We start from the raw sequence: 26,946 nt of genomic DNA, 5'->3' as shown, positions 1-26,946 counted from the left end.
AGCTGGTGGCATCACACAATCAATCATTCAAACTAGAAACTGGGAACTCCTTCCTCTCACTCCCGAAAAATCAATCAGGAAGTTCTGCCTATTTTACCTCCTAAATATTTTCAAGTTGCCCTCCTCTCCACCCCTACAACAATACCTATAACAAGGCCAGTTCAAGGCCTTCGCCATATTTTCTGCAACACATTTCCCCCCCTCACCTTATAGGATAAAATCTAAAAAAAGGAAGATTCTTAAATATAGTGAACAAACTGGTAGCAGCCAGAGGGAAGGTGGATAGAGGGGTGGGTGAAATAGGTGAAGGGGATTAAAAGTAAAATTTTCATTGATAAGTACTGAGTAACACACAGAAATGTTGAATAGTTATATTGCACACCTGAAACTAATATAACACTCTATGTTAATTATATGCAAATTAAAGAATAACTTAAAAAAAAGAATCTTAACCAAGCACACAAGGCCCCTGATGATTTTTCTAGGTTCATTTGTCATTACTTGTAGCCTCAAATTTTACGTTTTAGCAAAAAATAAACCACACATCATTCCTGACCTATACATCACACTATTTCTTGTCTCTTGAGCTTATGTTCATATTGTGTCCAATACCTGAAATGAATGCCTTTCTTTCTCTTTCTCTTGAAACTCCTACTTATCATTAAGAGGAGCTCAGGTGCTACATTCTCTATGAAGCCTTTTCTGAACCTACCTTCCTCCCTTTGAGGGTAGGTGTCCCTCTTCTGTATTTTCATTTTACCTTGTTCTTTTCTAGGTATTGTACTTCCCACACAGTATCACAACTATTTGTATATGTCTGTCTCCTCCACTGATCTTTGTAGCTCAGAGCCTAGCCTACAGTCTGGTAAATAGCAAGCAATCAATAGATGTTTATTTAATGGTTGAATAAATGGAGAGGAAGGGATCAAGGGAGAGAGGGAAGAAGAGAAAGAAGAGAAAGGATCATGTAAGGTTTTAATGTTGGAAGTAAGAGAAACCAACCTGTCAGGCCCAGGCCTCTAACCTTCAGAAAAACTGTCACTTCAGCTCAACTCCACATATCAATCCCTGGTGTAACACACAAGAGAGAAGACTGAGAAAGAACAGAGGAAAGATAAGAAAGGAAAAATATGGACACGTGGTAGATAGGTAATAGAAACCTTCCCCTCAGCCAAAAGCTGTCCATATCCTAATCCTCAGAACCTGTGACTATGCCACCTAACATGGCGGGAAGGATTCCACAGATGTGCCTAAACTAAGGTCTTGAGGGGAGAAATTATGCAAATGAGACTAAGACTAATGTAATCACAAGGATCCTTATAAAAGAAAGAGGGAAGCAGGAGAGTCAGAGTCAGAGAAGGAGATGGGATTATGGAAGCAGAGGTCAGAGTGATGCAATTGCTGGCTGAAGGCCACAAGCCAAGTAATATAGGCAGCCTAAAAACTAGAAAATGAAAGGAAATAGATTCTTCCCTACAGACTCTAGAAGGAACACAATGCTACCTTGATTTTAACCCAGTGAAACCCATTTTGAACTTCTGACTTCTAAAACTGTAAGATAATAAATTTGTGATATTTTAAGCCATTAAGTTTATGGTAGATTGTTATGGCAACAACAGAAAAATAATATAAAAGTGTATATAATGAAATATAACAAATAACACCTACAACTGCCTTGAAATACGAATTCAAATTTGATACATTCATAATGTATCAAAATTTACTGATTTTGATAATTGTATAAAAACATACAGAGCAATATGTGAATAAATCAAAGGATTTCCTGGTTATAAAATGATAATTTATAAGATAATTCGGTAATCTTTTAAAGCTGGAGATGAATAATCAAAGAAGCTCTAATTTCTAAAAAACACACTTCTTTTTTTTTTTTTTTAGAGGGGAGTTTTTTTTAAGGGGGAGTGAGAGGGAGAGAGAGAATCAAGCAGACTTCATGCCCAGTGAGGAGCCTGACGCAGGGCTCAATCTCACAGCCCTGAGACCATGACCTGAGCCAAAATCAAGAGTCGGATGCTCAACAGACTGAGCTACCTGGGTGCCCCTAAATAACACATTTCTAAGGGAAATATTAGGAAGAACTTATGCTAAATGTGATTCTAAAAGGGATTTTTAATAAGTAACCCAAAAGAGGTCATATATTTCATTTCTGTGACATTTAAATACAAAAACAAATAAAAATAAGAGCCTTGTTATATGATCTGACTTTTTAAAATAAGGAAGCCCTACCTACTTAATTTGCTTATTTGCATTATCTTTCCCCAACAACACACACAAGCACTTATGTCAAGATATCTTGAAAATGTAGTAAGTACTAATGTATACCTAATTTATTACAAATCTCATAGCCAGAGTTCAAACAACTTACTTTCCTTTGTCCTTCAGCCATTCTGGGTTCTTTTCTTCTTCTTTTAAATCAGAAAGTTCAGGAATATCAGTATTCAGTGCTCTTCGTGCCTCTGCTTGTTTGTGTAACCACTGAAATCAGAGAATAAAGTCTAATGAAGGACACAAAAGTCTTAATACAGGGGTGCCTGGGTGGCCCAGTCATTAAGCATCTGCCTTTGGCTCAGGGCGTGATCCTAGGGTCCTGGAATCGAGCCCCGCATCAGGCTCCCTGCTCTGCTGGGAGCCTGCTTCTTCCTCTCCCACTCCCCCTACTTGTGTTCCCTCTCTCGCTGGCTGTCTCTCTGTCAAATAAATAAATAAAATCTTAAAAAAAAAAAAAAAGCCTTACTACAGCTACTTTGAGATTTCTCAGCTTCTACCATAAGATGGAAATACTACTGGTTATGGACTGAATGTTTTTGTCTCCCAAAATTCATATGATGAAGCCCTAATCCCCAGTGTGCTGGTATTCGGAAGTAGGACTTTTGGGAGGTAATTAGATTTAGATGAAGCCATGAGGGTGGGGTCCCCATGATGAGTTTAGTGTCCTTCTAAGAAGAGAAAGAGGGGCACCTCGGTGGCTCAGTTGTTAAGCGTCTGCCTTCGGCCCAGGGCGTGATCCCATCGTTCTGGGATCAAGCCCCACACTGGACTCTCTGCTCTGCTGGGAACCTGATTCTTCCTCTCCCACTACCCCTGCTTGTGTTCCCTCTCTTGCTGGCTGTCTTTCTCTGTCAAATAAATAAATAAAATCTTTAAAAAAAANCTGCTCTGCTGGGAACCTGATTCTTCCTCTCCCACTACCCCTGCTTGTGTTCCCTCTCTTGCTAGCTGTCTTTCTCTGTCAAATAAATAAATAAAATCTTTAAAAAAAAAAAAAAAAGAAGAGGAAGAAACCAGAGTACAGCTCTCCTTCCACCACTCCCTGTACCCTGATCTTGGACTTTCCAGCCTCCAGAACTTTGAGAAATGTCTGTTGTTTAAACCAGCCAGTGTAGGGTATTTTGTTACAGCAGTCTGAGTAGACTAATACACTATTTGATAACGTGATTTTAAACTTCCAATTTTTATCCTTTACAGTTTAATGTTATTAGCTGGTAAAGATCAAGTGTATAAAAATTTCTAGTCCAAATTTCATACAAACTTCTGGAATTCATGTGATTATTATTTTACTTTTCTTGTTTATATTTGTTTTTCTATAATGAAAAAATATGAATGACTTTTAAATAATTATAATCTTATAATTCTAGAGATAATTTTACAAATAATAAAATTTAGAATATATTGTTTAATAATAAGAAAATAGTTAATATTTTTTAAAGGTTTTGTTTATTTATTTGAGAGAGTGAGAAAGGGAAAGAGCACAGAGGCAGAGAGAGAAGCAGACTCCCTGATGAGCAGAAAGCCTGACTCCGGGCTCAATCCCAGGACCCCGAGATCATGACCTGAGCCGAAGGCAGCTGCTTAACTGACTGAGCCACCCAGGCGCCCCCAAAATAGTTAATATTTATAAATTGTCATCATTTCTTAAAGATCTTCAATTACTTTTAATTATGAGAGGCAAGAATTAACACCTTGTAGTAAATAAAAATGCAATTCTTAGTGCCTATATAACTAAAGATACAAAAATTCAAAATCCCAGGGCCCAAGGATTTATAAATGAATGAGACATATTCTAGAATGTCACATTAGAAATACCTGATGATAATAATAATTAGTTGTAATAATATATTAACAATAAATGTCCAAATCCCTTACCAAACACATACTGATCCCTTACCAAAACACAAGTTTACAAATCTAATATAGCAAATGATGTATTTGATAAAATAGGTGGCAAGTGTAACAGTTTATCTCCTGGAATAAGCAATAATGTGCATACTAAGTCAGTGTTCTCTCATCAGCGTTCTGGAGACAAAAAAATTCTGCAAATTATTTTTTTCTCAAAAGGAAATACTAAAATATATTCAAGAAGTAATATCTTAAGTGTAATGAATACTTAAGAAATTCAAAACTCAGTATTAGTTTTAATAGATGAAATTAAAAATAAACTATTTTCATTTGTGATCATTGTAACTAACAGCAAGTACACGTACCTCCTCTTCTTCTGCTACTTGTGATTCTCGGAGAGCAGTTGGAAATACTCGAGGGGTAAAGTTGATTTTAATACTGCCAACGGAGCGAGGAGCGGGAATACTGTCTTCCTTTAATTTCTCCAAAAATATGTTTTCTGAATTTCTTCCTTGAAAAGCAATATTAGCAAGTGAGTTATCTTTCTCTCTTTTTCTAGATAACAATCAAGCTGACTTTTAAAGTAATTACACATCAAAGCTACTGCTAAAATCCTATACAAATAAACCACAGATAACTTCTGCTAGAAGGGATGTAAAATGCATCATCAAAAGTGTGGCAGCTAGTCATCTCTTCTTTGATCAATGACCCCCTATTTTTCTAGGATTCTCCCTGTTAAAAAACACAGTGTTTAATTTACATTCACTCTAGGGAAGGGCACTCTGAGCAATTCTACAGCCACTTTAGAAAGCCATCATTACCAATAATACTACTCTATTTCCCTTAAGCTCCCACAGCAATATCTTCTATAAGCTTCCTTGTGACAGTATAAGAATTTTTCAGCCATCAGAGATAGCTAATGAGAATAAGCAAAGAGTAATAATGAAAAGCTATACATTTTTAGAAAGATAGTTTGATGTAATAATGGTTAAGCCAACATAAGAGGAGAAATTTATCTATGTGTTAGAATATAAACTATATGAATAAAAGGAAGGAAGGGTAAGTTTAAAAAATGCAAAAGTACAAAAAAATATGATACACAGATTTAAAAGGCAATATCAAAACTTTTAAGAAAAACAGATTTTCCAAATATGAAGAGTAATATCCTTGATATAAAATGAATATATACAAATAAGAAAAAAACTTCTAAATTAAAAAATCTGAAAAGGGCCTACATTGACATTTCCAAGAGAAGGAAGAGGGGGGCAAGGAGTTAAAAATATGGACTCAAACAAACAAGAAAACTGGAGTGCAAATTTTCTAGATGTCTGTGGTTGAGACATCTAACTTCCAGTATTCTATCCATTCTCCCTTCTTCCTTTTAGAGATAGAGTTTGAGTTCTAAGCTAGGCATATGACTGTCAGGCTAGAATCTACATAACCCAGCCTTCCTTGAGATTAGATGTGATTATATGCCAATCCTGAGACAACAAAATATGAATAGAAGTGATGTATACAATGGATCGTTTTATAGGTAAATCTGCTTGCTGAGAACTCCTCTTTCCTCCTTTCCACTGGGTAAAACACGATGCCAACCTCCGCATCCAGAGATAGAAGCCAAATGATGTGATGACAGAGATGGCCTGGCCAGCCTGCATGGCCGTGTAAAACAAAGTCATTTATCAGGCCCACGTGGATCACTGTTAACATAACAAGTATTAGATTATGGAGAACTAAATTTCTGTCTTATGTGATCTGTAATTTTGGATCTCCTTATTATAACAATTAGCTTTAACCTACCAAATACAATGTCCCAAGAATTTTATATCCAAGAAAATTGCTGCTTACTTACAAAGGCAAAAGACATTCCTAAATATCTAAGAACTAAGTAAATATACTACTTTGCCATCTTTTCCAAATAAATTAATCGAAGAAATGTTCCAAACATGGAGAAATGAAATTAAGAAACTAAGAGTGGGGAACTTAAGGGTAAAAATGAAAAGAATTGGTTTCTACACAGTGGAAAACACACTAAAAGTGTTGGGAATAAGATTCTTAAATGTTGGGGCGCCTGGGTGGCACAGCGGTTGGGCGTCTGCCTTCGGCTCAGGGCGTGATCCCTGCGTTGTGGGATAGAGCCCTGCATCAGGCTCCCCTGCTGTGAGCCTGCTTCTTCCTCTCCCACTCCCCCCTGCTTGTGTTCCCTCTCTCGCTGGCTGTCTCTATCTCTGTCGAATAAATAAATAAAATCTTTAAAAAAAAAAAAGATTCTTAAATGTTAGTACAACCAAAGGAAAACAATAAAAAGTAAAAAGGAAATATATAACTTCAGATTATTATACTAATGATTACTGGAATACAGAGCATGAAGGGAATAAGCACTAATTTCCATAATGAGAAATTAAAAATTTTTCTTGGATGCCTGGGTGGCTCAGTTGGTTAAGCATCTGCCTTTGGTTCAGGTCCTGGGATTAAGTCCCACATCAGGCTCTCTGCTCAGTGGGGAGTCTGCTTCTCCCTTTCACTCTCCCTCTGTGCTTTCCCTCTCTCTCTTACATAAATAAATAAAATCCTTAAAATTTTTTTATTTTATTAGTTTTGCTAAAATAAATAAACATTTTTAAATGATCATGAAAAGCATTAACATGACCACTTGTTACATTAAAAGTAGGATATCTAGCTTCCAAACTCTTACTGTAAAATAAGCAAGTAGTAAAACATAAAATAAAATTAGCTTTCTGTTTCCAGAAGCATAGGTTAAAGCTTTAAAACTTTTTACAAACAATCTCCAGATAAAATGCTATAAACACATAAAATGCTTGATAAAAATATAACAAATAAATAAAGGTTCAAATATACAGTTCAGTTTAAAAAGTAAGCAAAGAAAAAGTCTTATCAGTGGTTTACACCTGGGGTAATCCAAAAGCTGACAAAAAGCTGTTTGGAAAGATATTTTTATCTATATCTGGAATACATATATAAAAGCTAAAGGCTGGAAATTAATGCTGATATAGGTGGGAAGCTGGGAATGAAACTAGAGGCTTAGAAAGGCTGCTATCTTAGTGAAAAGCATATTTATAAAATCACTGTCCACTGGTCCAGGAAAGTGAAGCCTATTCTTCCTGGGGGTTTGGAAAGGAGGAGAAAAATATATCTTTCGTGAGAAATCAAAACTCTAGGTATCTCTTGTGAGCAAGTCTTACCTCCACAAACCAGAACACCTGAGATTTTTTTATATGCACCCATAAAAAAAAAATCCTTGCTGAAGATGAACACACAATCAAAAACTCCAAATCACACGAGAAAACAATCCAGTATGAAGGACAGTTAGCAGACACAACAAACAGGAGGTATGGCTTCTTAAGAATTTGAAAGAATAGAACAATCTGCAAGAGATTAAAATAATTTTAAACATGTTTATTTAAAAAGCAAAGACAGGATAAATCCATAATGAAAAATGAAGAAACAAATGACAAAAGAATGAACAAAAAAACCAGATGCAACTTCCAAAATGAAAAATATTGCCACTGACATTTAAAACCTTTAGGATAAGTTTAACAGCACCTTAAGCATAGTTGCAGAAAATTTGCAAACTAGAAGAGGTCTGAGGATAATATACAGAATGAGGAAGGTGATATTTCAAGACAATAGCTTAGAAGTTCCCAGAACTTTACTGAAAACATAAGTTCTTTGAATAAAAGTATATTCCAAGTTCTGACATTATGAAACAAATAAATATAAAACTGCACAGAGACTAATAAAATCAAAGTACATCAAAGTGAAGCATTTTAAAGCAACCAAAGGATGGATTACCTTATAAATGATCAATAGTTAGATCAAGAGCAGACTTCTCAGCAACATTAGAGGGCAAAACGCAACAGAAAAATATCATCGAACTACTGATGGAAAATAACTATCAATGTGGAATTCTACAACCAGCCAAGCCATCCTTCAATAACTAGTATAATATAAAGATAATAACTGAACTTAACACTCACAAATCTTCATTAAAGAACTACTAAAGGTTTTACCTGTAAAGGGAAGGCAATTTAACCCACAAAGAAGTGAAACACAACAAGCAAAGACAAATTAAAAGTAAGTAAATATGCATCAATCTAAATAGTAATGACTATATAGTGGGAAAAAGCCCATACTAACAGTAATGACTAAATTTAGGGATTTAAAAATAAAGTGAAGTCAACTGATCTCCCTTCCCTCCAAAAAAGGGGACTAAGATGTTTAGACAATTTCATAGAAGATGTACCGGTATTACCGGAATTTACGTACTAAATTTCCTTGTAATATTTACAGAAAGGTAGAGATTAACCTTAAATCTTTGTTTAATATGCATGTTAAGATATAATAATTAGAATTATATCTATGTACCAAAACAGATACAAAAAATTTAATATTAATCAATGAACAAAAATAGAATACATACCTTTCAAATTAGTAGAAAGTAATCAAGAATATTTTTTAAATCCAAGGCAGAAAAATAGAAAAAAGAACCAAGAAAGAAAGTCTAGTAAATATAAATCACAAAGTAAGACAGCAGAAGAAAATCCTACAATATCAAGATACATTTTATTTATAATAATAAATCTAAGTGGCCCATAGCCTATTAAAAGAAACCCTCAGGATAAACACAAATACACACCATAAGCTACAATCTATAAACACACCTGTAACATAATGATACAGGAAATTTTAAATATGAGAATTATAGTCATTTTATACATTTGGAAACTAAAAACAAAACAAAATGAAACAAAAAAACAAAACAAAACAAAAAACCCTAGTAACTGAAGGGCCAGAGGAAAAAATGATGAGTTACAAAATATTTGCAACTAAACAACAAATACACAAGATTCCAAGACTTATGAATGTATTAATGCAGTATTTAAGAGAAAAAAATTTAACTTAACATGCATGTATTAAAATATTCCAAAATTAATGAAAACAAGTTGGACAAGAACAGAGAAAACTTAAAGAAACTCAAAGAAGCAAAATAAAAATAAAGACAGGAATTAACGGAATAGAAAACAAAGAAACAATAAAAAGGATCAACAAAACCAAAAATTTGCTTTTTGGAAGAGATTTACAAAATGCTACAATAGTTGATCAAGGAAAAACAAAATAGTATTAGGAATAAAGAAATGTTATACTGATAGAAGCAAATAAGAGAGACTTTATGCCAATAAATTTGAAAAGATGATATGCACAATTTCCTAGAAAATAAATTACCAAAATTGACTTGAAAAAATAGAACACCTGAATAACCAGAAACTAAAAGTACTTCTATAAAATATTCCATGCCTAGACATATTAGGGGTAGTTTTACTAAACCTTCAAACACCAGATAATTCATAGCGAACTAAATTGTTTTGAATAGAAAAAGAAAAAAGGTACAATTCCCAGTGTACCTGAGCAGTAAATATTGTAAGACTTTGCATGTCTGAAAAGTCCTTATGCTTGCCTCCCACTTGATTAATAAGCTGGGTATAGAATTTCACACTGAAAATTATTTTCCCCTCAGAGTGATCCATGTTTCAGGATTCCAGTGCTAAGGTTAGGAGGACAGATGCTAACATTCCCAGTCCTTTGTGCACGATCTGTTTCTCTTCTCTGGAAGCTTCAGGATCTCTGTCTAAAGTGTGCTGAGAGATCCCTGGGTAGTTCAGTCAGTTAAGCATCCAACTCTTTGATTTTGGCTCAGGTCATGATCTCAGCATTGTGAGTTCGAGCCTTCCATCAGGCTCTGAGCTGGGTGTGGATCCAGCCTGCTAAAATTCTCCTTTTCTCTCTGCCCCACCCCCTGGCTCATGTGCTCTTGTTCTCTCTTTCTAAAAAAGAAAAAGAAAAAACATAAAGTGTGCTAAAATTTCATGTGCTTTGGCATGAATATTATAAAATCTGCCGTGCTGGACCTGATAGACTCTTTCAATGTGGAAATTCATTTAAGTTTTCAGAAGTTTTGCAACATTAAAAATATTATTTCCTCTCTTCTGTCTCTCCTTCTCTCTTTCTTATACCCCTATTACTTGAACGTTGAACATCCTGGATGGATACTCTGTTTTATCTTTTCTATTTTAAATATCTTTATCCTTTTGTTCTACTTTCTGAATAACTTAGAACCCATATTCCAATCATTTGATTAAATTTTTAATTTTCATCATATTTTAAATTTCCAAACTGTTTTATTCTCTTAGTATTCCTTACTATAGCCTCTTGTTCTTGTTTAATGATTAAAATATATCTTCATCTCTCTGAAGACATTAGTTATAATTAAGTTTTCTTCTGTTCCCTGCATTACTTGGTTGTTCCAAGTTGCATTTTACTGTGTCTTGACTGTCTTCTCCTTTTAAAGTATAAAAATTCTGACTGGAAGTTCTACGTACATGAATCTAGTAAGCTTCAGGATCGCCAACTAGCTGGGCCATTACAAACGTCAGAATTTTTTCATCCTACACTCATTAGCTTCCCTATAGAAGAATTCTCTAATCTGCATCCCAGGTGCACTGGGCTTGTGCATGCATATGTGCATGAGCTAAGGGGAGAGGAGGGCTGGAGGGGATCCCTTGAACCGGTATTTATAGGTATTTATATTTACGCAATGCTATCTTTCACTCCATCTCTGTATTTTCAGAGCAGAATCTCACTCAGTCTTCAACTATGCAGAAAGTAAACCCCCAATCTTCTGTCATGATCTGGAGATCTGGTAGTGAAACTCTATTTACACACTTCCAAACAATCATTTTTTTTTTTTCAGACTTACATCTGCCCCTACCTTTAGGAGTACCTGGTTTTTCCAAGTTGAAAAGGGACAAATTCACATGGCCTAAAGTCTCATCTCTCCCTGTAGAATGTTTTGAGTAGCTTAGCAAGCAAGTCAAAACTACTTCAACAGAAGGACAGGCTGGTACCAGTAACTGAACTTTCTAACAAGATAAGGAAGCCCCAATAGTTAATTAATTAGGTGCTCAATGATTCCTCTTTCCCAGTCTCCTATGAGTATACACAATAGTACAAGGGCCAGGACCCTCAAAGGAGGCTTGACCATGGCTGGCCTTAAGCATAACTGTGAAATAACAAGAACCTGAGGAGATTATGTGCATTTTGATGCTTTTCTGCATGAAAGTATTCCCAACAAACTTTATTCAATTTTACAAATAATTCATGTACAATAAAACGTACTCAGGGGCACCTGGGTGACTCAGCTGGTTAGACATCCAACGCTTGGTTTCCACCCAGGTCATGATCTCAGGGCCATGAGATAAAGTCCCGTATTGGGCTCCGTGCTCAGCAGGGAGTCTACTTGAGATTTTCTTCCTCTCCCTCTCAGCCCCTCCCCCAGCACTCCCACACGTACATGTGCTTGTGCTCTCTCTCTCTCAAATAAATCTTAAAAAAAAAACTGTACTCATTTTAAACTACATTAATTTAATGAGTTCTGACAGGTGTAAGCACCCGTGAAATCATAATCATAATGAAGACAGAAAATTTCTATCACCTCTAAGAGTCCCCTATAGCCACTTGAAGTTCATCCCTTCCTTTTACCTCTGGCCTCAGATAATCACTGATGTACTCGCAGTCATTATGAAATGATAAGTATTTTCTAGAATTTCATGCAGTATGTACTGTTGTGTTCTCTTCTGCAGAGTAATATTTCACTTTATGAATGTATGAGAATTTGCTTATGCACTCATCTAGTGATGAGCATCATTTCCAGTTATTCACCATTCATTGTGAATAAAGTTGCCATAAATATTTGAATACAAGTCTTCAGGTGAATACATCTCTCTTGTGTAAATACTGAAGACAAGAATGACCGAGTTACATGATAAGTGTATACTTAATTTTTAAGGAAAGAGCCAAACACTCTTCCAAAGTCGTTGTACCATTTTACATTTCTACCATCATTGTACAAGAGCTCCAGTTGTAGCATATCCTCAAGAACACTTGTGTTGATGGTCTTTAGTTTTCTGTTTTAGTCATTTTAATGCATACGTACTACATACTGTACCTCACTGTTGTTTTAATTTGCATTTTCCTACCAACCAAAGATGTGTCTATTGGCCGTTCATGTCTTACTCTGTGACAAGTCCTTCAAATCTTTCATCTAATTGTTTATTGGATTATCTTCTTACACATGCAATACATACACAGCGAGGCAAGAGTCTACCTTCATTTGTTTCCATAAATATATCCTGATCTGTTCCAGACCTTCCTTTCCCCATTGAATTGCCTTGTTACCTTTCATTAAAATCATGAACCATACCTGTGTGGATCCATTTCTGGTCCCTGTACTCTGTTATTCTGAACTTATGTTTGTCCTTTCACCAATTCCACCTTGTCTTGATTACTGTAGCTTGATGCTAAGTCTTCAAATCAGGGAGTGTGAGTCCTACATCTTTGCTCTTATTTTTAAAAATTTCTTTGGCTATTGTAGGTCATTCACATTCTCATATAAATTTTAGAATCAACTTGTCAATTTCTACAAAAAGCATACCAGGATTTCTTTTTTTTTTTTTAAGATTTTTTTTTAAATTTATTTGACAGAGATAGAGACAGCCAGCTAGAGAGGGAACACAAGCAGAGGGAGTGGGAGAGGAAGAAGCAGGCTCCCAGCAGAAGAGCCCGATGTGGGGCTCGATCCCAGAACGCCAGGATCACGCCCTGAGCTGAAGGCAGACGCTTAACCGCTGTGCCACCCAGGCGCCCCACATACCAGGATTTCTAAAGGAATTGCATTGAATAGATAGATCAATTTAAGAACTGACATCCTAACAATATTAAGTTTTCCAACTCAGGAATATGTTGTATCACTACATTTATTTAGGACTTCTAAAATATCTCTCAGCAATTTTTCTATAGTTTTTAGTGATGTGGTCTTACAATTCTTTTGTTAAATTTATTCTTAAGTATTTTGTCTTTTAGTGCTATTACAAATAAATTAGAATTTAATTTTCCAGTTGTTTACTGCTGGTAAATAAAATTTTAAGTGACTTTTGTAATCTTATATCCTGAGACCTTGCTAAATTCAGTTAATAGTTCTAGCAGTTACTCCTCAGGTTTCTTAGGGATTTCTACATACACAATCAGGTCATCTACAAATACATTTTTACTTCTTCCTGTCTAATCTTTATGCCTTTCATTTCTTCTTCTTGTCTTAAGGTAATGGTTAGGACCTACAGTATAATGTTGAATTGGAACAGTGAAAATGGACATACTTGCCTAGGTCCTGAAGCTATAGGGAAAGGCAAAGCATTCATCAGTTCACCAATAAATATGAAGCTTACTACACATTTTTTTGTAGAAGGACCTTATCAGAGTAAGAAAGAACCTTTCTACTCCTAATTTGTTGAGAAATTATTTTCATAAATGGATATTGGTTTTTATCAAATACCTTCTGCAATAGTGAAATGATATGTTTTTTTTCCCTTTAGTCTGTTAATATAGCTAATTACATTGAATGATTTTTAAATGCTTAGCCAACATTGCATTCCATTATCCATTTCTATCAAGTCAAAAATTCTCTAGGCTCTGTGAAGAGAGAACATGACTACAGTTGTTTAACCAAGGATGGGTTTATTTTCTCCCTCAACAAGTTTGAAAGGTTGTTCACTGCAGAGGTACCATCTTTCCAATGTCATTAATGTCCCAAGCTCAGGGGCGCCTGGGTGGCGCAATAGTTCAGCATCTGCCTTTGGCTCAGGGCGTGATCCCAGTGCTCTGGGATCAAGCCCCACATCAGGCTCCTCCGCTGGGAGCCTGCTTCTTCCTCTCCCACTCCCCCTGCTTGTGTTCCCTCTCTCGCTGGTTGTATCTCTCTCTGTCAAATAAATAAATAAAATCTTTAAAAAAAAAAAAAGTCCCAAGCTCCTTCTTCCCTATTCCATCATTCTTAGTGTAATGTCTTGCCTCTTTGTGGTTTTAAAATAGCTAATGAACTTTCTGGCACAGACCTTCATCTTAGATAGGAAAAGGAAAAGAGAAGCAAGCAGAAAGGAGTAATACTTTTTTATAAATCTTCAGCAAATTTCTTCTTGTATTTCATCAGTCAGAATTTGTCACTTGGCTACATGTAGTTACAAGAGAGTCTGGGGAAGTGAGTTTTGCTTTGTTTTACTAATTTAAAATGAGTTTGTAAAAATAATCCAATGTGCTTTGTTCCTTATTTTTTCTTTTTATAATAAAAAATTTCAAACACATATAAAAGTAGACAGAATAGAATAAGTAACCACCATGCATTCATAACCTGACTTCAATTATCAATGCCTGGCCAATATCACTTCATCTTTACTTCTATCTACTTACATATACCATATTATTTTGAAGAAAATCTCAGACATCATATATTTTCATCCATAAGTATTTCAGTAGGTATCTCTATGAGATAAGGACTTTCTAAATCTAACTATAATTACATTATCACATCTAGAAGGAAAAAATGTATTATTTTTAATTTCTTCAAATATCCAATTGGTATTTAAATTTCTAAGAGGCAAGGTTTTTAGCTGAACACATTTCTTCTGTCCCCTCCTCCCTCAAACCATGATTCTGTTAGTAAAAAAGAAGGGAGAAAATGTATTGAGTAGGAAATCTTCAGCACCTGCCATACCATTTGTATTCTGTATATTAAAAGTGGCTTATCTAATATATCATATATACTCATATTATATGAGTCTTACTTGCTGATGTTCCAAAGAATAAGAGTACAATAATCCAAATTCCAAACTTCTAAGTTGATTTTTAAAATCACATAAAATCTTATCAAAAATTTTTACTTATAAAATCACCTTAATATAAAATATTAAGCAGTTTTCATCAAAATGACAACACTTGACATTTAAGTTCTAGGTCCAGAAGATTATGGAACTCACACCACGTTTAACTCCTCCGCCCTGCAAAGTAATTGTGTCATAGCCTAGACTCTTAGCTTCACATTAAGAGATAAAATTAGTGGGGTGTGCCTTATATTATGGAATTGGTATTAAAACTTCTGAGGTTTTGCTATTTCATCATTAGTAAACACAAACAGAGTCACTCTTGAAAGCTACTATAAGGCTTTGGAATGCTTGATAACAAACATTTAAAATTAGGTAATATTTTTCCAAACCAGGATTATATACTTTGAGTACTTTTTCCCTAACACATTTCTGAATGAAAACATCTCCTCAATACAGAGTCAGCTAAACTATGTGATGAATTAAATAACGAACATGACTAATGTGCCTGTCTTACCGTGTAGCAATATAACACACAGTGGTCACCTACTCCAGACCCTGATCACCCGAGTCCAAATTCTGACTCTGCCATTTATGAGCAGTGTTACCTTGGGCTAGTAAGACTCTCTGTACCTTTCCTCACCTGGAAAATGGAGATAATCATGGTTCCTAATTCACAGGTTCATTTATTGACTTTTCAACACACTAGACCTCACTGAAAGTAATAAATACATATAGCCTAGAGCGTAGGTTTCAGTGCAGATAGATGTGGGTTCAAATCCCACAGGTTTACTTATTGGGTAGTTGTTTATCTTTTCTCAATATCTAGATCCACTACAATAAGAATAGCAGCACTTACCCCAAAGTACTGTTTTGACAACTGAGTGATACAACCAATAAAATTGCCTGGCATAGGGAAATCACCCAATAAATGTTAGTTATTATTATTATTATATAAGTGATTTTACTATAAAATGGTCCATTACTAAATATACTAAATATGCCCAAAACAAAGTTTAATATTCTAAAATCAGATAAATCAAACTCTTAGCTTTCAGTAAAGAAATATGTTCCTTTTACATTGGAATCCGGGGATGTACTGTATGGTGACTAACATAATATAATAAAAAATCATTAAAAAAAAAGAAATATGTTCTTTTACCTATTTCTGAACACGTCAGGATCAAAGGCCAGATGGCCCCTATTTGCTTACAACTAAGCTTGTGTAATAGTACTCATGTTCCTGAGTCATGTGAGGAAAACGTCTTTTTTTTTTTTTTTAAGATTTTATTTATTTGTCAGAGAGACAGAGAGAGCACAAGCAGGGGGAGCGGCATGCAGAGGGAGAAGCAGGCTCCCCATGTGCAAGGAGTCCGATGCAGGACTCAATACCAGGACCCTGAGATCTGAATCACTGCTCATTGTATTTTGAAAATGTCACTATTTCCTAAAAGAAGAAATAAATCTTTCACCGTAGCCTCTATACTGTAGTACTTATTCTCAATATACCAAAATAATGACCTAAGATTACAAATAGATTACGAAAAAGAAGTGACATGTCTACTTTACCAAATGGACTCACTTTCCCAGAAAATATTAATGTAATCATTGTACCTTTTGTGGCAAGATTTCTAGACGCTGCAATTCTAGTAAGGCTTTTATGTTTTAATTTGTTTCTCTCTTCTTCAATTTGCTTTCCTTGTTCACAGAATTTCTCTGCTCTCTGAATTCTTTTTTGTTCTTCAGCTTTTCTTTGACATTCTTTCCAGGCTTCCAATTCTTTAGTTGCTTTCAGTCGTTCATTTTCTTTCATATCTTCTATTTTTTTCCTCTCCTCTTCTTCAATCTGTAAAAATTACAATTACCAAAACCTTAAAACATACAAGAAACATTTTAAAAATAAGAAATTCATTATAATAATTAATTAGTCTTACCCCTAAACTCTTATCATTGTATCAGCAGCAGTAGTGAGTAAAAAATTAAAATGGGAATGGTAAATAATTTAGCATGTCATGGAATACAGGTTTTAGTTCCAGATTTACCATTAATTATTAATACAATCGTTTTTTTTTAAGATTTTATTTATTTATTTGACACAGAGAGAGACAGCCTGCGAGAGAGGGAGCACAAGCAAGGGGAGTGGGAGAGGAAGAAGCAGGCTCCCAGCGGAGCAGGGAGCCCAATGCGGGGCCCAGTCCCAACGCCCTGAGCGGAGGGCAGACGATTAACAAATGAGCCACCCAGGCGCCCCTATTAATACAATCTTGAGCAATCTTTTTCCTTAGCCTCAGTTTACTCAGATGTAAAATGGAGGCAGGCATTCAGTTAAGTGATATCTAAGGACTTGGTAAAAAAAAAAAATTGTTTTTCTAAAAATCAAGTCATTTCTCCCAAAATTTACACACACACACACACACACACACACACACACAATTTGCCTTTCTACTTATGCCAGTCTTCTCTTGTCTTGGGACTGAAGTTGTACCATCTTCACCTTAAGGAATGAGGGAATAGTAAGAAAGGAAATGGGAAGGATAAACTAGGAAGTTGTTTCTGGTGGGTTTGAACTTTGCTGTTGTCAACTGAATTTGCAACAGCAGTTACTTCGAGCTTCCGCAAGAAAAACCATCAGATGAATTTGAAAGCAGTACATTGCACAGGAGTGTGCTAACTTTTCTCCCTTTCACAAACTCCCTTCAAATAGGCAAGGAAAAAAAACCCTGTGAAAGAGTAACTGGTTGGTGTATATGATTGACTTCATGTATCTGACTTCCTATAGTAACAAAAATATTCTCACCTCTACCCTCTAGAGAAGCAGTGTCCAACAGAACTCTTCTTGATGACGGCAAGGTTTTGTGCTTTTCAATACGGCAGCCACTCGCCACATGTGGCTAATTAAGCACTTAAAAGGCGGCTGCTGTGACTGAAAAACTAAATCTTTATTTTACTTGAGTTTCATTATTGTAAATGTAAATTAATTTACATTTAAATAGTACATTTGGAACGGCTATAGAATAACATGCTGGGATGAAGTTTCCTAGAGGCTGAATTATTTCAGAATACAGAATAAACCTAGGTATGAAGCTGCACTGAAGAGGTATTCTGTAATATCTGCATGACCTAATACCCTCTTCTGGAAGACTGTTATTTTCCCGTTGGACTGTGGAACCCTGACTTTAAAATAAATTTCACAGATTAAGAATTGCACATAAGGCCTAAACTAAGCGCAAAGACAGTAATTTTTACATATTCTAAGTTCAGAGTTGCCAGTGAGCTGCCAATAGGTTGCACCAGAACAATCTTACATGTGGCAATGAGCCAGCCTTAATTGCCTGACAACAGGGCATGATGACCAGTGTTAGCCAGAGGCAGCCACAACCTAAAAGGAGAAGATGACAGCTTCACCCAGTTTAATGATATGTGTGCCTTTTTTCTTGTTTCCTCTCTGTCCCAACACATGGAAGAAGGGAAAAGTATGTGGAGTCAGAACACCCTAAATCCCTCATAATCCCTACAAGTAGAGTGAATTTTGAAAAGTTGTAAAAAATGTGTAAGACTAAGTCTTAATTACCCCAAATGAGGCTGTCCTTATACTAAAAAGTAACAGAAAAATTATGGTATTATAGCAAAGATGTAATTAAGAGAACTATACAGACACACATATACATATGCACACATAATTTATAATAAGCTATATAAGAAACAAAAAAGTCTAACTCTTCAGGGAGTAATGGGGAAGAGGGGGGACCAAAAAGGCTTCATAGAATAGGTAAGAAAGAGACTAGAATGAAAAGAAAAACATGAAGAATACCACAAAATTCCCTATAATAAAAGGAAAAGAGAGACTAAATATATCAAAAAGACAAATACTAAACAATCCTTGAAGTTCTTTTATTTAAAAAAAATACAATATGCGAAACATAGCACTTAAAGGAGGACTGTATAGTAACAGAAAAACTCAGAAAGCTGGAAAAACAATCATCACATATGAAGAAACTGGATTTTAAGTACTTTGTACTACTAAAAAAAAAGCTGCCATTTAGTACGGAGTATTAATTTAATGCAGAGAACAAATGTAAATAACGGGAGGATAGGAAGAAATCCTAAACCAAATTCCTGAAGAAGTGGAGATCTGTATTTCTTTTAATTTGGAATGAATGTCTGGTTTATTGTTCTTTGCAAGCCAATCTCTATTATAAATTACATGTAAAAATCATAAATAAAATATTAGCAAACTGAATTGAGGGAAATATTAAAATTATAATACATCTTGATCAAATAGCACATCTTTTATTTACGATATTAGGAAATCAAAAGAGAAAAACAATATGCTCTTGGTACATGCCAAAACATCAGCTGATACTAGGAATAAAAGAAATATTTTAGCTTAATAAAAGGACTCCTACAATGTCACACTTCATGGTGAAGCATTAGAAATATTTCTAACAAAGTCACTAAAGCCAGTATGCTTAATATTTTACTATTTTCTTGGAGATCATAACCTATACAATAGAATTTTTAAAATAAATATAAAATTTTATGTATATTAAAAATTTTATAAATATTAATATGTTTATTTTAAAAAAATATATAAAATATACAGATTATAAGGAAATAAAATTGTCATTATTTGCAGATATGGTACATTACCTAAAAGAACCAAAATAACAAACTGACAAACTATTAGAACTATTAGAAAAGTAAGTTCAGCAAGGCAATCACATACCAGATCAACTTTATACAACTCATAGAAACTTTCCTACAAACTGGCAATAAACAATTAGAAAAATACAGTGGAAAAAATCATTTCATTAGTAATTGATTTTAAAAAACTTTTAAAATGCTAAGACTAAGCTTAGCAAAATATAGTAAGTTCTAGATGTATGTTAAATAATTTTGCTAAGGGGGCACCTGGGTGGCTCAGTTGGTTAAGCCTCCAACTCTTGATTTCAGTTCAGGTCATGATCCCAAGGTCATGAGATTGAGCCACATGGGGTGTGAAGCCTGGTTGAAATTCTCTCTCTCCCTCTCTATTTGCCCCTCCCTCCCCACTTGAGTGCATGCTCTCTCTCTCTCTAAAAAAAAATAATAACAATTAATTTTGCTGAGGGATAAGTCCAAATAAATGGAGATAAATGCCATGTTCCTGGAGGGAAATCTCAATCATGTAAATATACTGACATTCTGAAAATTAACTTATAAAGTCAATGTAATCTAATCAAAATACCAAGAGAACTTCTTAGGGAACTTGATAAGTAAATGTAAAATTCACGTGAAAAAAAAATGTACAAATTTTATAGAGGCATGAAGGGGTTGGCAATTCCCATACACAAATATCAAGTATAAAGCTGGACAAATCTGCCAAAAAGAACCATTTCAGAACACTGTACACTAAGCAATGACAGCCTGCAAATTGAGAAGTGTTTTTTCTAGAATAAATGCTAAAGTTACAGGTAGGAACAGTGGGATGCTGTGCCTTCTGCCTGCAGTTGCTCCCAACCACCCAATGCCGGCTTAAATAATGAGACTGGCAGTTCTGCCAACATGAAATTAGCAAAAAGAACACAACAGCTTTGTTGGCAAAAAGGGTGGACCCATTTCAGGATGGGGAGGTGAAAACCCATGGTTTTGGTGGATAAAAGTGATAGACCACGTTAGGAATGAACAGGGAAAGTTTGAAGTTGGGGTCTGAAGTCAAAGTCCAGGTTAAGGTGAGTGCCTGACTAATCAGAAAACTAACAGAAAGATCACGAAAATGAAAAAAACGTAGAAGGTCTATGATAAGCTTACCATACAACTCTGGCTAAACAGAAAGCTGTGTATTTGTTGGGGAGACCTGAGGAAGCCTGGCATAAAATGAAGCCACGGCGGGGCACCTGGCTGGCTCAGTCAGTAGAGCGTGTGACTCTTGATCTCAGGGTTGTGAGTTTGAGCCCCATGTTGGGTGTAGAGATTACCTAAAAATAAAATCTTAAAAAAAAAAAAAAATGAAGCCCAGGAAGGGTTGAAAACTGGCTCCGACTTTGAATGTATTCTAAAACCTACACATAGACCTATCAGCAAAGCGTGGGAGCCTTTACCGCTTCTGCCCATATCATTAGTTAAAAATTAAGTTATGCAGACACAGGAAAGACTCCTAAGGAAGCCACCTAAAAAATAAGAATTAAAAAACTTAGCAGAGACATCAGCAGCTGTATACCACAAAGGAGACTAGAGACTTCACAATTAAAGTACAGGCAACCTTCAAAAATAACAGCCCTCAATAAATAACCAACAAATAAATAAAAATAAAAAAGAACCCAGAATTGCTATAATCTATTAACTAAGATGTATAGCTTTCCAAAAATCAATAAAATAAAATAAGTAGTTTTCAACCAACAATATTTCAGAAAATAATTGGTAAAAAGCTTCTCAAATTTGAGGAAAACATTAATCCATAGCTCCAAGAAATTCAAGAAACCCAAAATAAAATAAACACAAAGAGATACACCTAGACACAACTTAGTGAAACTGCTAAGTTAATACAAAAGCCAAACAAAGAGGAAAATCTTGAAAGCAGCAAGAGAAAGAGGATTCATCATGTACGGGAAATGACAATACAAATAAGACTAATTCCTCATTAAAACTCATGGAGGACAGAAGACAGTCAAATGCCACGTTCAATGCACTGACAGAAAAAACATATAAACTATGAATTCTATGTCCAGCAAACCACTCTTCATAAATGAAGATGAGATAAACATATTTCAAGTTAAAGAAAGCTGTTGTTAGCAGACCTGCCTTACAAGATATACTGAAGAAAGTTCTTCAGGCTGAAAGGAAATGGCACCAGCCACTAACTCAGATCCACAAGAAGGAATGAAAAGCATGGGAAATGGTAAATATGTGCATAAATATAAAACACAATACAAATGGATAAACAAAATGTGGTATATACATGATAACAGACCGTTATTCAGCATTAAAATGGAAGAAAATTCTGACATATGCTATCATGTAAAAAACTTGAAGACATTATGCTAAATGAAATAAGACAGTCATGAAAGGACAAATATGGTATGAAGTAATCAAATTCACAGAAAGGAAAATGGGGGTCTGAGGAAAGGGGGGAACAGGGAGTTATTATTGTTTAATGGGCACAGTGTTTTAGTTTTGTGAGATGAACAAAGCACTGGTGATGGATGGTGATGATGGTAGCACACATTAATGTATTTAAAGCCACTGGACTGTACAATTAATGATTAAAATAATACATTATATGTTATGTATATTATACCATGATTTAAAAATAAGTTGAAGACAATACAATTCAACACCCACTTACGATAAAAACTCTCAAAGTGGGTACAGAGGTGACATACCTCAGCATAAGAAACACCCTATATAACAAGTTTACAGCTAACATCATGCTCAATGGTGAAAGGCCGACAAGAATGCACACTTTCACCATTCATATTCAACACAGTATTAGAAGTCTTTAGAGCAAGAAATGAAAGCCATCCAAATTAGAAAGGAAGAAGTAAAACTGTCACTATTTGCAGCAGACATAATATTATATATAGAAAACCCTACAGATTCCACCAAAAAATTCAATAAAGTTACAGGATACAGAATCAATGCACAAAAATCTATTGCATTTCTATACACTAATGATGAGCTATCAGAAAGAGAAACAATCCCATTTAAAATTACAGCAAAAGAATAAAATACCTAAAATTAAATTTAACCAAGGAGCAAAAGACTTGTACACTGCAAACCATAAGACATTAATGAAAGAAATTGGAGGAGACACAAATAAATGTAATATTCCATGCCCATGAATTAAAAGTATTCATATTGTTAAAGTCTCCATACCACAAAAAGCAATCTACAGATTCGATGAAATTTCTATGAAATTCCAATGGCATTTTTCACAGAAATTGAAAAAACAATAATAAATTTGCATGGAACCACATATGACCCTGACTAACCTAAACAATCTTGAGAAAGAACAAAGCTGGAGCATCAAGCCCCCATATTTCAAACTGTATTACAAAGCTATAGTAACTAAAACTTAAAAGTATGGTATCAGCATAAACTGACATGCAGATCAATGACACAGAATAGAGTCCAGAAATAAACTGATGCATATATGTCAATTAATTTTTGACAAAGGAACCAAAAATATATAATGGGGAAAGGACAATCTCTTCAATAAATGATATTGGGAAGACAGGATATCCACGTGCAAAAGAATAAAACTGGACCACTATCTTACACCATACACAAAATTTAACTCAAAATGGATTAAAAACTTGAATGCCAGGTCTTAAAACCATAAAATTCCTAGAAGAAAACATAGGCAGTAAGCTTCTTGATAATTGGTCTTAGTGATGATTTTTTGGATTTGACACCAAAAACAAAGGCAAGAAAAGCAAAAATAAACAAGTGAGATTACATCAAACTAAGAAGCTTCTGCACAGCAAAGAAAACCATCAATGAAATGAAAAGGAAACCTACTGAATAAAAGAAAACATTTGCAAATTAAAATATCTGATAAGGGGCTAATATCCAAAATATATAAAGAACTCATGCAACTCAACACCAAAAATACAAACCATCCAATTAAAAAATGAACAGAGGATCCGAATAGACATTTTACCAAAGACATACAGGTAGCCAACAGGCACATGAAAAGATGCTCATCACTAATCACCAGGAAAATGCAAATCAAAACCACAGCGAGACATCACCTTACACCTGCTAGAGTGGCTACTATCAAAAGGAAAAAAAAAGTGTTGGTGAGGATATGGAGAAAAGGGAACCCTTGTACACTGTTAAGGGGGAGGGGGGTGTAAATCGGTGCAACCACTACGGAAAACCGTATGGAGGTTACTCGAAAAAGTAACAATAAAACTACCACGTGATCCAGTAACTCTACTTTCAAAGAAAACGAAAACCCATATTAAAAAAGATACATGCACTGCCCCAGCTTTACTGCAGCAGTATTTACAACAGCCAAGACATGGAAACAATCTAAGTGTCTACTGATGGATGAACAGATAAAGAAAATTTGGATGGGTGGCGGGGGCGGGGGGGGCACGTGTTGCATGGTGCACTGGGTGTTGTACGCAACTAATGAATCATCGAACTTTGCATCAAGGACCAGGGATGTACTGTATGGTGGCTGACATAATATAATAAAAAAATATTATTATAATAAAAAAAATTTGGAATATATAAACACAATAGAATATTGTTCAGCCACCAAAAAGAATGAAATCTTGCCGTTTACAACAACATAGATCGACCTTGAGAGCATTATGCTAAGTGAAATAAAACAGAGAAAGACAGATACCATGCGATCTCATTTATATGTGAAATCTAAAGCAAACAAACAAACAAACAAACCCAACCCTAAGCTCATAGATACCGTGAACAAACGTGGTTGTCAATGATGGGATGTTGGGTTGGGTGAAATGGATAAAAGGGGTCAAAAGCACAAATATCCAGTTATAAAACAAATCATCAGGGGGAAAAAAGGACTGCTATTATAATTACATTGTTTAATCAAGAGAAAAACACAATACGGACTGTTTTTTGCCTTTATTCTCTTGATTTCTTTAAAAACCTATGTTTTTTTTAAATTGATAACTTTTAAAGTAGACTTATAACACATATTGTTGAGTTATAACAAATACATACACACGAATGGCAAAGCAGCCCAAAGACAGGGGAAGATAACAGAGTTGTATTTGAGGAAATTTGCTCTATTTTACTGGAATTGAGTCAATGTTTACTTGAAGTAGATTCTTATAAGTTAAAGGTGCATCTAGCAACCATTAAAAAGTTTTACAACAACCCAAATATATATATGTAAAATAAAGGAGCTCTAGTTTCAGCTTTGACAGGCAACAAGCTTAGAAGCGTCATTCCAATTCTTACAACAACAAAAAAAGATGGACAAACTGAAAAACAACTAGTTTTCTTGGACTCATCAGAGAAGAAAGTTGCATGGCAAACTGTTACCCTGAAATCTGGAGACACAGGTGTATCCAAAAAGACACAAAGATCTGCTTGCCTGTAGCAAAAGTGACTAGAGCTATAAACTAGTAGAAACACTTACATGGTAATTTTGACAAAATACTGGAGCTTAAGGGTGGACTAGCAGGAGAATGGTAAACTTTCAGGCCACAGTCTTGAGGAGTGCCCCCACATTTTTGTGGGCTTCATCTCCAGAAACCCCATCAGGCTACAATGATGAAGCTCTGAATAAGAGAACTTTGTGTCTCTGGCAAAGGGAGGGGAAGAAAAATCATTGTGGATTACAGAAACACCCAGGGCATTCTACTTAAAGATCTACTATCCAGAGAAAAGGACCTTGCCAGAGCAGAAGTCCCTTATCTCCACTGGAGGAAGAGAATCCCTCCCACTCCAGTCTTCTCCAGCCTTCCTGTCCCACCTAAGGAGAGAAGAAAATAGTTAATAGTCAGGGATTCAAGAAAATAGACCAGGAACACTATAGCAAAGGAAGGGAATAGGAGGCAGTCAGGGAAAAGCTGTCTCACTGGGGGAAAACTTGTCAAGATCACAGCCCCAAGATATAGGCCCATGAAAAAAGGGTTCCAGGAAAATGAGAGTAGATTATATAAGAGATAATCTTATGATAAAGACTCTCTCAGAAGAGGATTAGATGGAGAAGCCCAGAGTCAAAGGGGGAGTTTAAAAAAAAAAATACCAGGCACTAGAGGCCTTTAAAGCCTCTGAACCCTACAGCCAAAGCTAACATTAAACATGGCAGCCACATTAAAATAAATCTATACCCTAACAACTTAATAACTGCAGTTTCTACTACCTGATACCTATCTAGCTTTCAACAAAAAATTGCAAGACATGCCAAAAGGCAAGAAAAACACACCATTAAGAGACAATAATCAAGAGAACCAGACTCAGATATAACACAAATATAAAAATGATCAGACATGGAATTTAAAATAAGTGTTAAATATGTTAAGAATTCTAATGGAAAAAGTAGATGATACGCAAAAATGCCAGGTAAGAATATCTCTTTTATTCAAGATTTATTTATTTATTCTAGGGGGAGGAGGAGCAGAGGGAGAGAGAATCTCCAGCAGACTCCCCACTGAGCACAGAGCCCGATTCCAGGCTAATCCAAGACCGTGAGATCAGGACCTGAGCCAAAATCAAGAGTCAGATGCATAACCAACTGAGCCACCCAGGTGTCCCAGGTAAGAATATCTTAAAGTTTTATCTTCTACTTGTAGCTATATACCATTCTAACAATGTACTCCCTTGAGAAAGAAAATAAAAATTCAGTTTAAAGTTTAATATAGTTTTTAAATTTTTTCTTGTTGGAAGTTATAAACTTCTGAAATTATTTAGTTGTTTATGTTCTATGGAAATGGGAATCTGGTGTTCAGAATGATATAGATATCTGTTACAGCCAAAGCTAAAACATAACAAAACTATTTTCATTTTTGTTTCCCTTCTCTTCTGTGAACTAAATCATGGTCCCCAAATCTATACATTGAAGTCATAACCCTCAAATGTCACAATATTTGGAGAAGCCTCCAAGGAGGTAATTAAGGTTAAATGAGACCATAAGGGTGGGGTCCTAATAAAACAGAATTAGTGTCCTTATAAGAACAGACACCAGAGAGCTTTCTCTCTCCCTCTCTCTCTCTCTCTCTCTCTCTCTCGCTTCACCTTGTGAGAACACAGTGTGTAGGCAGTCATCTGCAAGTCAGGAAGACAGTCCTCACCAGAAACTGAATTGACCCACACCTAGATCTTGGCCTTCCCAGCCTTCAGAACCGTGAGGAAAGAAATTTCTGTCATTTAAGCCATGCACTCTGTCGTTTTTTGTTATGATAGCCTGAGCCAACTAAGACACTTCTCTTTTCCCTTTGGCAGATTTTCAAAATAGGTGAAAGGGGCCCAAAGAAAACAGTAAGAGTCATAAGGAGAGCCAATGGCTAATTAATTCACAAGCCAAAAATATAACTCATGAATTACTGAGAGGAACTTGTTTAGCTTTCAACGAATTTGGGCATAGGTTTTTCTCCCTTTCAGTTTACTTCATTAA

General features: G+C 35.3%; 1 protein-coding gene across 4 annotated transcripts in view; it reads right to left on the bottom strand.

The window, feature by feature from the left end:
• The window catches only part of DNAAF4 (dynein axonemal assembly factor 4), an 81,351-nt gene that overhangs the window by 38,156 nt on the left and 16,249 nt on the right, over positions 1–26,946 (bottom strand). For all 4 annotated transcript variants that reach the window (XM_034660950.1, XM_034660951.1, XM_002922943.4 and 1 more), the window contains exons 4-6: positions 16,476–16,707; positions 4,500–4,645; positions 2,384–2,493 (exon numbers count right to left, since the gene is read on the bottom strand). In XM_034660950.1, coding sequence (XP_034516841.1) covers positions 2,384–2,493; positions 4,500–4,645; positions 16,476–16,707 — 488 coding nt within the window. The remainder of the gene's footprint in view (positions 1–2,383; positions 2,494–4,499; positions 4,646–16,475; positions 16,708–26,946) is intronic.

The sequence above is a fragment of the Ailuropoda melanoleuca genome, chromosome 5 (genome assembly GCF_002007445.2).
Source record: "Ailuropoda melanoleuca isolate Jingjing chromosome 5, ASM200744v2, whole genome shotgun sequence".
Lineage (NCBI taxonomy): Eukaryota > Metazoa > Chordata > Mammalia > Carnivora > Ursidae > Ailuropoda > Ailuropoda melanoleuca.
Note: the sequence above shows the minus strand (reverse complement) of the source record. Positions and strands in the feature narration are given on the sequence as shown.